The following is a 17,726-nucleotide window of genomic DNA, read 5'->3' as shown; positions in this document are numbered from 1 at the left end:
CTCTTGTACAGTTGAGGCAAGTTAGCTGACTCTCCTGTGTAACAGGACAGTCCCACATCTTGTGACCCTCCTTACTGCAGGTGCGGCAAAGAGGCTCACTCGAGCAGCAAGATATGCTTGCTCAGGTAAGCGCTGCTCACTCGAGCAGCGCTTGGCCAAGTGATCAAACGCGAAGCACTTGAAACAGTGCAACAGGGCCACATGGTTGACAACTCGACAGTAGCCAAAACCGATAAACCAAAAAAAAAAAAAAATTAAAAAACTAACATTATGAAAGTAATAATAATAAGCATAAATACAATAAACTGTATAAGTAGAACTAGCTTTGTATAAATGCAATTCTTTCAAATGCTAATCAGAGACAATAATATAGCATTCTTTTAAAATTAAGTATTAATTACGCCTAATTTATCCTTAATCAGATATTAATAAATAATAATATCTTCATCATATATATTTCTTTTCTTTTCTTTAAGATATAGAATAGTGTCAAAATGTTATTACAAGTCGTACAAGAATTCAATAATATTAACTAAAATAATACAATAATCCACAATGACTTTTAATTATAGTAAACAATTAAATATAATTTTATTTGATTTTTAATCATTTTAATTAAAATTTCATACTTTTAAAATTAATTAAAATTTTTTAAAAAATTACTATTCTAATTAATTTATTAAAAATAGAGAGCACGGTATCTTCTGTTCTTTCATAATTCATTAGCTTTAATATGCTTTTAATTAAACTTCTCTTTTATCAATGAATCCATACTATTCACTACAGATAGATACTGACTCATTTTTAGTTTCAATAAATAAGGAATCATAAATGAATCTCCTAATTTAGCCTTTTTTGGTTTTTTTTTGAATTGTTATTTCACTTTCAAATTCTCATTCAAAAATTTTATTGATTCTTCTTCACATAAGTCAAAAAGTAAAAAATAAACTGCAGGAAAGTTCAGAATGGAAAATAATGTTCTCTTTTGAAAAGTGGTATACTTCACTGTGTAAGAAGAATCATGAAAATTAAAGCAGTATTGAAATTTAAAGGTTTAGACTATTAAATAAGTTGTAAAAAAGAAGCCCTTATCAAAAGTCTTATTACACAAACTATATACCAGTCTAGTTTATTAAAGAAAACTCTGTGATAGTAAGTAATCTCCTCTGGCTTTCATACAGAGGTTCCAATTCAAATCATGGTCAAGCATGGCAATTTTCAAATGCTACAAACTTCACTATCATCTGTTGGCAACTGCTATAAGAGATTAACCTGTTGTTGTCATTATTTATAAGTAAATAAAAAATAATTATAAGTCATATATTATATGAATGTAGACAAAATTGCATAAATATGGACATTATTGTTGTCTTACTTCTTTCCATACTAGAAATTGGACTTTTTATCGATTAACCTTTTATTAGATAAATTGTTAAGACTTTTATTGTGAACAAAATGACAACTCTTTTATTCAAATTAATTGTTAAACAGTGGCAGTGTGACAGATTTTTAAAGTGGGATGCAAAAATTATGCATGAAAACAGGCATAAAATTGTCGGGCTACATAATTTCCCATCTGCACCCTACAGACAAGCGAGTAAGCCGGTACCTGATTTCACATGTTTTCTTCTAATATCATTAATCATTAAAAAATGTTATACCAACTCATGAGAATTAACTAAAATATTTCTATATAAAGGAAATATACAAAAGGTTATTAATTTTTACATTAAATAATATAATGTAAAAATTAATGTGCAATAAAGAATATCAAACTGAATTGAAACTTTTTTTACTGAATATTTTTATATTTTTTTGCGATTGTGCTGAAATTAAGTTGTTAATGTATAATTAAGTCAAAATTAAGTCATTAATATATAATGCCTTATAGAGTATTTCAAATAAATATTTGTCAAGAGCAAAGCCAGGAAAGTCATGTAACCCTTTGCTGGCTTTTTTGTCTTAACTCTCATCACAATTTACTTATAAACCCAGCAATTGTATAGTCCACCATTAAAAATAGATATATATGAAATTTAATTTTTGTGAATAAATTAAAATAGTTTTTGTTTATTTGTTGTTTTTAGTTCGCCCATTAGAAGTAAGACTGATTGGAGAAAATCAAATCTTTAGTGCTGGTACGCATTATGAGGTATCTTGTCTTACTACAGGATCTAGACCTGCTCCTGTCATCACATGGTGGAAATCTGGACAACAAATACAAACACACATCAATGAAATTGTAAGTATAATATAATTGTGAGTTAAATTAATTGGTTATTTTATAAAAATAGATTGCATTAATAGATCTATTTTATTAAAAAAAAGGAAACAAAAAATTGTTGTGTTTACCACACATAGAATTCTTCATGAGTTGTTTAATAATTATTTGTGTTCCTTTTTTTTACTTCCAGGTAACCAGTGATGATGGAAATGTTACAACTAGTACACTAAACTTTATACCACAAGTTGAAGATGCTGGTGCCAGGTTATCTTGTAGGGGTACAAACCCTCATCTACCAGCTAGCATGATTGAAGATTCATGGAAACTTGATGTACATTGTCAGTACAAATAAAAGTTATTTTGACATAAATTTTCTCAAACTGGGTCCCCATACTTGTATCTCTGATACGTAGCTTCTATCTCAATCTATGTTGTGGATGATGATAGCTATCATGTATTCATTTACTTACGTATTTCATATTCTGATTATTTTATCCTTTCATTTCATTTTTTCTAATAGTATCAGCTGTATTATGCATTCTTATTTGTTATTACTTTTTTTTTTTTTGTAATTCCTCTACCAAGTGGAGACAATGTTTATGTGATAGTCTGTCACAGAAAGAACTACATTAATTTATTGATTTACATCTTTTATCTGTGCTTTTTTTTTAAAGCTGTGACAAATGTAAACTATTTCAGGTATAACAGATAAAAGTCAGAGTTGTATTCTTAAAAGTAATTAAATTCACTACACAGCCAGACTCTGTGATAAGGTGACAAGTAGAGTAAAGATACCACTTGTAAGACTGCATATGATGTGAATGTTGGAGGGCTTGTCAAATACACATTGAGAGCTAAACAATCTCAGACAATTAAGCATCAAAATAATGTGTTATGAAGGTTAAAAAAATATTAAATGAAAGATAATCAATTCAAGATATACAAGTCTGTTGCTGATTAGTTTTATCTCTTACTACATCAGATCTATTATACAAGGTCTGTAAATAAAGTAATGAGGCTGGTTCAGAAAACCTTTTTATGTACAATCCAATTAAACATGGATTCTATCACCTTCGAAATAGTTCCGTTGGAAAGCCATGCAATGCTTCAAACGGTTTTCCCACTCATCGCAGCAATGTTGGAACTCAGAAACTGAAATAGCCTTCAGATGGTCGGTTACATTTTTTAAAATGTTTTCTACTGTTCCAAAATAGTGTTGTTAGAGGTTTTTTTTTTAAAGTCAGGAACAGGAAAAAGTCACAAGGACTCAAGTCTGGTGAATAAGGAAGTTCAGGAACTACAGGAATGTTTTTCTTTGCCAAAAATTCATTAATTAAGAGTGCTGTGTAACAAGGTGCATTGTCATGATGCAGCATCCAGTTGTCTTTGATGGGTGCTCTCAGGCAGGCAACTCTTTTCTGCAGTCTTTCAAGAATTTCCCAATAAACATATTAATAAACAGTTTTTCTTTAGGCAAAAACAACTTTTGGACAATGCCATTACTATTGAAGAAACAAATTATTATGATTTTGATATTTTATTTGCTCATTTTTGCTTTTTTGGGACATAGTGAGTTTGAAGTGTGTCACTCCTTGCTCTGGCTTTTTGTTACTGGGTTGTTTTCAAATGTCCAAGATTCATCACGAGTAGTATCGTTTTTTAGAAAATCAGGATCAGTTTCAATTCGCCCTAGCAGATTGTCACACACTTCCACCCAATTCAAAATATTTAATAATTTGTTGCATTCTATATTTTACTTAACAAAATAATAATTTTTTACTGATTTTGTTTTAAATATACAATTAAGAAAGAAAATTTACAATTAAATGTCTCCTTATTCCAAACACTGATTGGTTAGTTTGAATTATCTCTTACTATTTAACATTAATTAACGATCATTTCAGAAAATTATATTGGTTTATTGAATTCTGCAAAATTTGCAAAATAATTTTTTTTTTTTTCAAATGAATTGTGATGCAATAATCACCAAATTAAGAATTTTGTATATTTTGCAATGTTTTTTAACTCAAATTACCAAAAACTTTACTTCATTTGATTTAATTTTTTTCTCTTTATCACTTTCCATTGTAAAATAACGTTTTTATGCATATTTAACAATATAGTAAACAAAAAATAAAAGATTTTCAAATTCAAATATCAAATCAATATCTTTATGTTTCATCACATTTATTAATGATAATTTTCTTTTAAATTCTATTGATAATATTTGTAGAGGGATAAATATGTTGAGCTAGAATTCACTTAGAAAGTACTTGAAATGTATAGAAATATCAGTGAAAAATGCAGAAAACGTACTATGGAGTTCCAGAAACATATTTATTTTTAAAACCCTTGAAAAGCATTAGTACTCATATTTGTATCTAAATGCTATTGTTCTTAATGGTGAACTTAATTACATCTCAAAATAGACAATGTTTTATGGATAAAATCAGTAGCAAATCATATCTATAAACATTTCAAAATACAAACCTGACATTAATTAACTGTTATAAATGATGAAGCAGAAATTTCTCTTAGGCTAATTAAATAAAATATGCAAATGTTTTTCTTTCTCTAGTTTTAATTTCATGTTTTCTGCTGAAAAAACCTGACAACACAGTTGTAGAACTTTCCCATCACACGGATTTTCTGATGCACGAATTACACTCACAACTTTATTTAAATATAATATTTTTTGGTTTGTTTAATTCAATGAAAACTAAAGCACCTGCACATATTTAATTTGTGCGAATGTGGCAGTACTAGCAGTGATGGTCAGCACTTACTAATCTAATGTAATTTCACAACTTGCAAAAAACAAATTATACAGTCGGTAGACTGGTGCAGCTGCGACACTTAACACACTAGGTACTGAGTCACCGAGCGATTGAGTTCGAGACCCAGCCAGTTCAAGTTACTTTTTTACATTTTAAATATTATTAATTTATTTAATTCTATCATTCACCTGTGACACCACAACATATCGGACGAATAAAACAGAGTTTTTGGAATGGGGTACAATTTTTCAAAGACTTTTTTTACATATATTGTTATTTTCTAATTGTTAACAAATGTGGCTAAGAAAAATAAGATCTTAATTAGGCGAAATCCCGAGATACTGAAGATGACCTTGCTCTAGAGGCTCACCTCCTGAACCTTGTAAGTTGAAAATTTAGTGGCTTCAATGCCCCATACATAGAAGCAATCTGACCAAGTTTGGTCAAAATCAGTCCACTAGTTCTCGAGATATAAAGTGATTTAGTAGCAAACACTGAACACATAAATACAAACATTAGCCTCCGGAAAATTTCCATCTGTTTTTTTTTTTTTTTTTTTTTGGTTTCTTAGGTGTCAAAATGTAGAGACCTGATGAAAACCGCATATGCCAACTGAACCAATTACAATACTTTCCCTTCTAGAGCTATAGGTGTGCTACAGCACTATCTAGACGGGAACGTAAAAATTGTAAACACTAACTCTTTCGTTTAATAAATAACCTAACTTTTATTTTTTAGTAATTTTTATTTATTATCTCCTGAATATTAATAATTAATAAAACAATATTTTTAATCTTGTTTTCCTTTTAATTTAGTCAGTTAAAATAATTATGAAGTTGAATACTATAATATGAAAAACCCTAAAAACTGTTGGTCTAACTTATCATTGAAAAAGAAAAAAAACAAAAAAAATTCAGAATTATTACTTTCTCTACTGCTGTTGTTAAAAAAATTACATCTTTAAATCATGTGGCTGTATGTGGCAGCTAAAATTGAAATAAAGTCTAATAAAAAACTTCCATGCTATTTAAAGGGTAGAAGGACTATTAAGTAAAAATTTAGTCACTAATTTTTACTCTCAATCAATCCTACATAATTCATAATACACTTCTGTACTCCTCTTGTGATCGTCATCACTCTTACAATACTGAAATGTTCCCTTTGTTCTATAATAAAAAAAAATTAATTAATTAAGTAAACTATATTATATATATATTTACATATTTTATTAAGAAAATAAATAAATAAAATTAAATATAGATGACGTGGAGTTATTCCTCTGAAAATTCTGACAATGTGAGAAGGTATCTATAAAATAAAAAAATTCAGCATAAAAGAAACTGTGGTTCTGTTACCATTTTTAATAAATTATTAAACTAATAATAAAATCTTTTCTCTCAATTTTTTTGAAACGAAATTAAAAATTCTTTTTCATAGAATCACTTTGAGAGTTTTTTTTAAGATACACTAAACTGTTTTTTAAAAAAAAACTCGATTTTCTGCATCTAATTCAATAAGTACATAAATATGTGCTCAAATAATTAATATGGATTTTAATCACATCTATATTTATATTTTGTAATTAATTATGTATTTTGTGAAAGTGTTCTGGGTCATGGAAACCACAATTTCACTTAATCTAAACTAAACAGGCAAGTGCTAAGGCAGGCCTTTTTTTATGTTTAGTTCTGCTACCTTTCTTAGCTTCATTTTTTTATCTTTTGTTGACGCCTCTGTTAGTAATATGATAAGTTTTGACAATGGAATGGTTCTGAAACACCTCAACAAGTGATTAAAAATTGAAGCTAAGAAAGGTAGGCAGCACTAAACATAGAAATTATAGTGTGATCTTAGCAGAAAAGATAATAGCAATTATTATCTTAACAACAACAATTTTAACCAGGTCTGTTTGTTAACCATGGAGTACTGTGGTACTCCATGGTTAGTATGTGACCCATTCCTGACTGGATTTGTGTAACATATTACTATTATATACTAGTCAGAATAAAGGATGTATATACTGTAACAAGACCGGTATAATGGATCTGAGTAACAAATTCCTACCAATTAAGAAGAAAGTAGTATAAAATATAATAATGGGAGGAATCCAGAAAAGGGCTAAAATAAACCCTTTTAGTAAGGTAACGGGTCTGTTTAACAATTGTCTTTTGTAATACTGCCCACTGTCACACCTAAATAAATGTTGTTCCATGAGAAGAGTTACCAGACCAGAATCATTTCTGAAAGTATATGTTTGGATTGTAGCTTTATATGGAAGTGAAACTTGGACAATTAGAGTACCTGAGAAGAAAAGATTGAATGGTTTTGAAATGTGGTACTATAGGAGAATGTTAAAAATCAGATGGGCGGATAAAGTGACAAATGTAGATGTGTTGTTGTAAACTGATGAAGAAAGAAGCATTTGGAAAAATATAATTAAAAGAAGAGATAGACTTATAAGCCACATATTAAGGCATCCTGGAATGATCGCTTTAATATTGGAGTGACATGTAGATGGGAAACATTATGGAGGAAGGCAACATTTAGAATATCTAAAACAAATTATTAGGGATGTAGGATGTAGGGGGTATACTGAAATAAAATGACTGGCATTAGATAGGAAATCTTGGAGAGCTGCTTCAAATCAGTCAAATGACTGAAGACAAAAATATTGTTATTATTATTACTAGTGTCATTATTATTATTATTATTGATTTGTCTTTTTTACTTTCTTGTATGAAGTAAAGGATTGCGAAAAATTTCATTTTCCAGATTTCAACGGAAATATCCATTTTGATCATCACTGAATTCATTTAAACTAGTTTGGCATGATGTCTGTACATATGTATGTTTGTATGTATGAGACTGGTCCAGAAAACCTTTTTATGTTCCATGTAAACATGGATTCTATCACCTTCGAAATAGTTCCCTTGGGAAGCCACACAATGCTTGAAACGGTTTTCCCACTCATCATAGCAATGTTGGAACTCAGAAACTGAAATAAGATACTGTAATATTATTTATTATTCTTGTGTGAATTTTGTTTATTTGTAAAGGTTCTCAGAATATTTAAAACATGTAAGATGTCAGTGTTTCCCAAAATGTTAGCACACAAGTCAATTTTGCATCAAAATTTTAATGATATTGGTGCACACATTTAAAAAAATTCTGTGATATTTATCTCCTGTTTTAGACACCTAAAAAATGCTTGTGAGAATCCTTTTTGTACATTTATTTTCAGAAACATAAAGTTAAAAGTATTTTTCAAAATACATATCAAACATAGTCTATAAAAGAATTGGATTTGTAAATAAATAATTTTTCACCTATATCACATGATAAATTGAGTGTCTGAATTTCAATGTTGCATATAAATATTTTACATTTATATATCACCCATGAGTAACACATAAATCATTATTTCATTCAAATACTTAATTTATTTTAATTAAGTTATCTTAGGATGAAACGTTGATGGATACAAAAAGATGTTTATCCTGTGAAATTTTTGTATGGTATAAATCAGCATGTATAATTCATTATAATACCAATTGATAATTTCAATGCACTATTAATTACTATGATCACAATTAAGGAAACAGATGTGCTTCAGAATTATACTATTGTTACGCCCTGACACAATTGGGGAACATGTAGCATAGCTTTTTATCCTCTGAATTATGACTATTCACTATACAAATTGTCTGTTAAACAGTTTAAGATTAGCATAAATTTCACAATTCTAAAATACTAAAATTAAGATCATTGTTTTTTAACTGTAACTAATATGTTAAGTGTCTTTACTGTTAACTGCTTTATCATAATATTAGAACTGATGTAATTTTAAAATTGGAATTTAATTTATTATCATTTGGTGATGATGTGCAAACTTTATAAGCAATTAATTAATTCCTTAGTGGATGTAAATAGAAAAGTAAGAAAAAAGATTAAAAACACCCAAAATAATTCTGTTGCATTTTTTATTTTTTTTACTGAATTCCACTGTATGAATTCATTTCACTGGTTGGAATGAATATCCAACTTGTGGAATGAACTGTGAATATGAATATCCAGACCATCCTAAGGGATGGTTTTTCTATTTTTGAACTAGTTCCTTGTTGATAACTGTTCATCTCTATTCACTCCGCAATCTTTTATTTTTTATTTTTTTTTTTTTTTTACTGAGAGTTCATATCATTATTCAAAAAACAAAAAAACATTATTATACAAATAGATACAAATCAGCAATAAATTTTTACTTTTATTCAATGTAACACATAAAAACACAAAACAGCAAGTCATATAAAAAAAATAATTGTACATTTTTAAACATAAACTATAATCTTAATATGTAAAATATTTCAATAATACAAATAAAATAAATATCAAATCAAAAAAATTTGAAATACCTCATATGCATACTAATTTAAATTTAAAACAGTAACATTGTAAATCAATAGCTTCAATATAAAATTATATTTTAATTAAGATTGTATTACCATCTATACAAAAAAAATCACAAAAATAATTATTTATGTCAACAGTAACTTTTAATGTATCTTTTGAAATTAGGCTTTTGATGATGGTGAATCTACTGAGAATGCATTAAGCTGCTGTTAGATTATCATTATTTTTCATTTTATTTGAATAAATATAAAAGAGTAAAGAAAAAAATAGGTGTAATAAAAGTAAAACAGATTTAAAAACAATTTTAAAGCAAAATAATTAATCGATAATTGGTATACTTATGAAGGGCAGTAATCCTGACTAGAACAATTATTCTAATCATTTTCAAAAAATAAACATTTATAAAATGGCTTTTGTGACACTTACTTTTTCAAGATGAAAGGAGTTCCACTGGATTTTTTCTGATGATTTAAGGTAATTCATGCATTTAGTTCCGTATTTTGTTCCATGAAATACTTTTCTGTAATCTGCTATAATAAACATGAAATTGATAATAACTGATATATATCAATTCAGATATCTGACATGTATATTTAATGCCATTACCAAAATGGCTGTAGACTGACCTGAAATGATTCACAAGTCACTCACAAGAAAAATATTGTCATATGATACAATAAGTATCCTATGGCAGGCTAATAAAATCAATTGAGAAGTGAAGTAGTTTCCTAATGTCTTCTTCAGTTACTCAAAATATGGGTTGTAAACTTACCAAAATGCTGGCAATATTGAACCCTAAGAATAAGACCTTTATTTTGTTCGGTGAGGAGGTTGGCTGTTTAGTGAACATCTTTACTGTCAGAAAAACAACTATTTTCTCTTGTAACTCAAGTGCGCTTTACATGCATCACGACCATAATAAGAACTGGAATAGATAGCATAAAGCAATAAATTATCCATTTCCTTCTGTCATGAAACAACGCATATGTGTAGCAGAGCAATTCTAGCAAGACACTTTTTCCTCTACTTACGGCCATACATCTACTCTACAAGAGCCTTGCTACAGCTGCTCGAATATACCCTACTTCAACTCAGTAATGGAAATATCTAATAAATGTCATTTCTGATCTATTTAACAGCATTGTACACAACAAAGACATAAAATCATCATTAACAGAAGACAATTTAAATCCTGTTAAATGTACTTGTATTATCTGTGCAATCATAAGTTTTTAACAGTATTTCTTTTTATCTGTGAAAAAGTTAATGGATGGTTGTTGATTTTCATGTCTGTCTTTTATTGATTGTATCAATCAACTGGAAGAAATTTAACAAATTGTTATTCATATTTATTTTTCATTAGTAAAGGAGAAACTACATTTTTTGTTCTGTTTAGATGTCATCTCCTTATAGGAAAAAAGAGTTTTCTTTAATTTTTCTGCTTGGAAAATTTTTTTTAAATCTTTATAAAGAATTTTTTTTTAAATTAACATTAAATTGTACAATATCTTTTCTCATAAAATTTTTATTTTGAAATTTTAACATAAGCTGCATTAAGTACTGCATCAGTACATTAACACAATAAAAATTCTTGTCAGGAATGTATGTTTGTGTGTTATGAGACATGTAAGTTTGGTAATGTAGGAGCTATGGAGATACTGTTGCCCAACTACAGAAGCAGACATGTAAAGCACATACCAAATAGCTAATATAGTATATATTATACATGAAAAATTAATTGATTTTTAATTTTATAATCTCTCAAAATATAAAACAGTAGAATCATTAATGTTAACTACTTTATCATTGTTTCAGATGTGCCCATTGTGTCACTAGAGCTTGGTACGAATCTTAATGCTACAAATATCAGGGAAGGAATGGATGTTTATTTTGAGTGTAAAATTAAAGCCAATCCTTGGGTCCGCAGAGTCACTTGGCTACATGATGTCAGTTGTTTTTTTTTTTTTTAATTTACTTGCGATTAGTTAATTAATGTACTAAAATATTTTTTCATTATTTTGACTATTTCCTTCGGTAAATATCCTTTGCCGATTTCCTTGGTAGCAACTCAGCCTTTCATCTCCCAGTTCAAATCACAGTTAGGCGTAGCATTTTTCATATGCTACAAAATTTCTACTTCATATTCCTATAGGCCAAGCTTTAAGCTTATGTGATGAAGCATTAAAAAAAAAAATAATAAAAAAATAAGTGATTATTAATGACAGTCTGATGTACGTATAATAGAGTAAACAATCTGTTTTTATATTACAATTATAGTAGTTTGTACTAGCACTAGATAGGGAATCTTGGAGAGCTGCATCAAACCAGTCAAATGACTGAAGACAACAAAAAAACAGTAGTTTATATCTGAAAACGAATATGGAAAGTTGTATATATTATTAGTAGCTCTCTGTCAAGTTCTCTGATTCACATGATATTCAGGATGACTTTAAATATATTGTGCAGCCTTTTTGATTCAGAGTCCCACTGGTAGCTGCATATCTTGTTTCTGCAGTGAGTATCTTGTTGCTTACATCTCTACAATGATAGATAATATATCAATAGAATGATAGCTAGGAGATATTGATGAGCTGTTTGTAATATATTATATTTTGTCCACCTAATTCCAAACTATCTACCTCCCACAATCAGTAACCCTCTGCACCTCACCAACACCCACATTGATTATTATAAATCTTGGTTGGGTATGTATTATAAGATGAATTCTGTATATATGAGATATTCTACTACAGAAACAGGTGATTACAGATGAATGAAAGAGGAGATTCACAGTTTTATTGTTTAATTAGGGATAATGAAATAAATGGCTATTGCACCTTCACTAATTAAATCCTACTACTTTTGAGATGTAAAGATGAAATGTCAATAATCAAAAGCCACATTTAGTAAATTAGTTCTCATAGGTTACTAAAATTAAACAATGCTAGGTACTCTCTTAGTTACATATTATTAATATTTCACTAATGGCTAAAGATCAGTTACTTAAAATAGCGTATCATTATTGTTAGGATATTTTTTTATAAACTTATTAACTAGATACAAAATAGGTTATTAAGATAATATTTAATACTGTGTAAAATATCATTAATTTAGTAAACTAACAAAAAAAAATTGAAATACATAATAATAGCTTAAAAATATATAATATACCAACAGTAATGTTTTACTTATTCTCAAATCAGAGTACTACTGTGATTTTTTTATGACCTTGGATAATTTTTTTATACTTAAACTACAAAAGGTCATGTAATTGAAATAGTAATACTAAATCACGTTCTATTTGAAATAATAATCATGACAGCAATTAAAAAAATTAAAACTTTTTCAGCAAAAAACCTCATGAAAACTTTTCAAACTTAAATTTAAAAAATAAACTGATAAAAGTTTACAAGTCAAGCATTTCTATAAGGGTCTTGGTATTGATGAAAGTGTTTGTGATGGATGAAATTTCCATGATAAATGATGAATATACTGAGTACAATCAAAGACTGAAGGACACATAGAAAGTAGAGTTGAAAGTTTAATCTCAGTGCAAAGTTTCTTAGAGTCTATTTTATGAATAGTTTTCAGGAACTAACAAGCGTATTCCAGGAATACTTTGAAGCTACTTACCCTTTAAAACTTAATAATTGAGTTTTGACTTTATTTCATTTAACATCTAATGCAATAAAGAGAAAATGTGTCTGATAAAAAAGTGAAAATTCCAATATTTTTATTTTTTTTATTTTACTTTTATTAAAGCTATTATTTATCACAATGGTTACTGGTTCATTATATTAGTACAATTAGTATTAACTGGGATTTTTTGTGCTTTTATCTTTTAGGGACGTGAAGTAGAAAATAACTCTTCTGCTGGAGTGATTGTTAGTAATCAGACTTTAGTATTGCAATCAGTTAGTAGGCAAGGAACTGGGCTATATTCATGTCTTGCGTCTAGCTCAGCTGGAGATACTGAAAGTAAACCATTTAACTTGGACGTCAAATGTAAGTATCATACTTTATTTAATTTAAGATAAAGATTTTTTTAATGAATGACACATTATGCAATTAATTTGATGATTGATATAATAATACTATTGAATTTTAGTATTAGCCTACTGAAAGTAAAACACAAAGCTAAAACTTTTTCCAATAGTATTATTATGTAGCTTTCACATCTTTCCTACACCCATCTTTAAATAAAAAGCTCTGGGAAGTAGGAACAGGTATATAGTTATTAAGTAGTATGACAAACCTTGATTTGTTACACTGAAAATAAAATAAACATTAAATATAATAGCATTTATAAATTGAGGCATTAAAATGAAATCATAGAATAGCCAGAAATATTAACATCCTGAGGAAACAGAAGTTTATGGACCCAAGTTTGAAGCCTTATAAAAAATTAACTATCCACTCGAGTTTAAAACAAATACCCAAAAAATTACATACCATTACTCCATATTTGGAGATATTTATTATACTATTATATTTTACTAATTCTTTAGAGTATGTTTTTCTGTAAGAATAGAAAAAGACACCATGTTACTTTTATTCAACAACATATTTGGATATATGGTTTCAGAAACATTTAATACAGGAATCATTTAGTATTATTATGTTCTGAAAAAAATAAATGATTCCTGTATAAATAAATCATGAGGCAGATGATAAGGGTGCTCATAAGCCTTTAAAAAGCAGAGTGCAGTGTTATAAATGTTACCATGCTGGATGGGATATTTGGGGAGAGATCAGACTAAGGAGTAGTTCCTGAAAAAGGATGTAGCCCATATTAAGGCAACCAGACCTCAAGTTGACTATGGAACATTAATTATCGATTACAGAAGTTGATTATGGAACATTATTATTTGATATGATTTTAACAGCTAAAATTTAAACTATTTATGATTATTTGATTATTGCATACCTAAAAGTAAATTTTATATTAGTTTAAAAACAAATTTACTTACTTAGATATAAATTTAATTTATGAATTAGGAATTAGAGGTTATATTTTTAAAATGTGTGTGGAGTAATTCACATTATGGGAATGAAACGTAGCCAATTGGAAAGGCAAAAAATAATTAACATTTGAAATATAACATTGTGAGAGAATTTGAAAATTATAGTTTTGTAGGACATTAAATGCAAAGGTTTTAAGAAAAACTGAAGAAGAAATAAGTTTGTGTTAAGAATCTTAATTGCAGTAGAAGTAATGTTTTCGATATTATATTAAGACTTTCATAGTTGGCTAATTAGGTTTTAGAAAGAGATTTTAAAGGTAGTAATTGTGAATGGAGACAATGATTAAAGCATAATTCTTTAAAGCAAATATCTATACTATTTGGGCATATATGTTGAGGTTAAAAGATTAGGTAATGTTAGTAGAAGATTAAGTAATGTTAATAGAGGTAAGTCATAGAATAGGAAGGACTGGAAAATTGTATCAAACCACTTATCAAATTAGTGATAAAAAAAATATTTTATTTTATTTTTATTTTTTTCAATAGATGAACCACACTGTCGTTTAAGTCAGCAAAGAGTATATGGAGTAGCTCGTTTAGAAGAAGTAACCGTCAGTTGTGGAGTAGATGCTAATCCTCCAGCTCTTTGGTTCAGATGGAGTTTCAACAACTCAGCAATTCAAGCACGTTCAGTGGAGAGTTTTGAAGCTGGTGGAGGAAGAAGTATTGCCAATTACAAACCTGTTTCAGAAGCTGATTATGGAACATTGCTTTGTTGGGGACGGAACTCTCTTGGATCACAAACAGTACCTTGTGTTTTTCATATTGTACCGGCTGGTAAGTTATTTGTACTTCAGAATAATTATGACTGATTTTATAATTTCTCACTAGATTACAATGGTTTTTTGTAGTGTACTTTAAAAATTTATCAGTACAATCTTTATAGTAAATACATCAGTCACAGCTTTTCATACTGGTTATTTAGCAGATAGATACGTACCAAGTACAATGAAAATGTTCCTGTTGCATTTGTGAATCTATTATTTTTTCTGTTTTCAATGTTAATAATTTTTTTCCTCAAGTTAATTATAGCATGCCTTTTTTTCCATCGTTTGTAGTTTCGCCAATTATAGTCATTAGTGACATAAATTAATTACAAGATCATAAATAATGAAGCAATAAACACCAAACACAATAAACACAAACTAAAATAAAAATAATAAATGGCTAATAAATATTGGAACATCACCACTCGTCTATTTTCACTGCCCATACTGTAGTCCATAAGGGCTCGCACGTTCACTGATGGGAGATATAAGGCCATACTTAACAGCCATTACTTATTCCTCTGAGAATGTAGTTTAACACAGACTATTTTCATGAAATTGCTCTCACATGTTAATCCTATCAAAGACAATTTGTTGCCACTCTCTTGACACACTCATCAGCCCGATCGTTCCTCAGGATGCCACAATGGTCTGGGACCCATTCGAATGCATGCCTTGTTTATTCTGGAAAGGATATCGTAGATTATTTGGATGATGGGTTCAGATCGTCTGCAGGTCAAGATTTCAAGTACACTCATAGTGTCAGTTATTACTAGGAAGCTGTCGGCACTACAGGTACCAATAACTCTCAAGACGAAGTAAACCGCATTGGCCTCACAAAAGAACATAGAGGAGTAGGCACTAAGCTTACATATTAACTCATTGTCAGGGAATGTAATTGAACAGCCACATTCATTGGGAAAGACAGAGTCGTTTGTATAAATGTGTGTGTACCCATTGTACTTATTGGTCATATTGTTAATTGGTTTCTAGCAGATTGGTAACATGGGTCCCATTTACGACTTTCACATGGTAAATTTTCGATCTTTAGAGATGCTTGCAACCAAGAAGCACCACAACCTACATTTCCTTTCCAAGAATTTTTGGAACAGGCAGGTCTAGTTCCTGGAAATAGCGAAGCAGTCTGAGGTTGAAAGGCTGTGGTGCTCGATTTGTAGAATGTGAGCAAGCCTGGTCATTTGCCTTGAGCAGTTGGAAAAACGGGACCTGCTGATTGCATACTTGATAGCCTGGTATTTCCTCCTGTAATGTAATGAAAGTTTATAGGATTTTGTCAGTAAACTTGGTATAGGGGTAGTGGCAAATGCCCCTGTGGATATGTGAATGCAGGTATTGTGCAAGGAGTCTAGTAAGCCCTTAACTTTTTTTTTTCAGTCATACAGGCTAGACCCATATTCCAGCTTCAACAAAACAGTGCTTCTATATGTGTTCAGAATGATGTGTTTATCAGCACCCCAATTGCGAGATTATATGAATTTAAGAACATTAATTCTCCTAAGACATTCAACCTTACTGTACTTAACATGGCTCGAGAAAGTCAGTTTGTCATCAAAAGTCACACCTAGAAGTTTAATCTCAATTGTTCTCTTTATCTCACCTTCACCTAAGTTTAATATGACCATGTTCTTGTATCTGTCTAGCTGTCAAAGCGAAAACAATAAATCTTGATTTATTTGCCAACAATTTAAAATACTACATTGTGTGTATCATTGCAATGAGTTCAGCAAATTCTGCATTATTTTCCTACTAGTTTCAATCTTCTTGTCTTTGCAGGTGATAGTGATATTGTCAGCGAAGGTGACAGTGGTTTTTGCACTGGCAGAGTGATTACATCATTACACAATTTATAGCCATCAAGAAGAGCATCACACTTAGGACAGATCCCTGAGGGACTCCATTTATAATTTCAAAGATTTCTGAAAGTACTCCATTATCCCTGACAGAGATTGTTCGTTTAATCAGAAAATTAGCCACAAAGTTCAACACATTCCTGTTAACACCATTCTGTAGTAAGACAGGGATTATCCTCTCTCTCCAAACCATCTTGTAGGCCTCTTCAATGTTTAAGATCACTGCAAGGAGGTGCTTCTTAGAGTCAAATGCCTCACACACATCCATCTGTATAGACAGATGGATGTGTGTGTATAGACAGATCCATGGTAGATCTCTTTTCTCTGAACCCATATTGGTATTGGGAGAAGAATTTCATTATTTTCAGAAGCCATTTCACTCTTATTTATTACCTTCTCCATCACCTTGCAAAGGCTGCATGTTAAAGCAATCTGATGGTAGTTCTCTGCCAAAATCAAGTCACAGCTGGGGTTAGCCGCAGGGATGACTACATCCTCCCTCCAGATATCTGGAAGCACTCCATCCTCAAGAATAGTGTTGAACAGATGAAAGATGTAGTGAAGACCTTAATCTGGAACCTCCCATATGAAGACATAATATTCCTTCAGCTTCAGAGCTAGAAGAATTTAAATTTGCTACATCCCATAATTCACTC

The 17,726-nt window shown here is 29.7% G+C and overlaps 1 protein-coding gene across 1 annotated transcript in view; it reads left to right on the top strand.

The window, feature by feature from the left end:
* LOC142324752 (neural cell adhesion molecule 2-like) overlaps positions 1-17,726 on the top strand; it is a 725,167-nt gene that overhangs the window by 680,411 nt on the left and 27,030 nt on the right. Inside the window, exons 6-10 of the mRNA XM_075365693.1 lie at positions 2,088-2,242; positions 2,415-2,562; positions 11,224-11,354; positions 13,254-13,413; positions 14,919-15,209. Coding sequence (XP_075221808.1) covers positions 2,088-2,242; positions 2,415-2,562; positions 11,224-11,354; positions 13,254-13,413; positions 14,919-15,209 — 885 coding nt within the window. The remainder of the gene's footprint in view (positions 1-2,087; positions 2,243-2,414; positions 2,563-11,223; positions 11,355-13,253; positions 13,414-14,918; positions 15,210-17,726) is intronic.

Source organism: Lycorma delicatula, chromosome 5, assembly GCF_047948215.1.
Source record: "Lycorma delicatula isolate Av1 chromosome 5, ASM4794821v1, whole genome shotgun sequence".
NCBI lineage: Eukaryota > Metazoa > Arthropoda > Insecta > Hemiptera > Fulgoridae > Lycorma > Lycorma delicatula.
The sequence above is the reverse complement of the archived record's forward strand: the minus strand, read 5'-3'. Positions and strand labels throughout refer to the sequence as shown.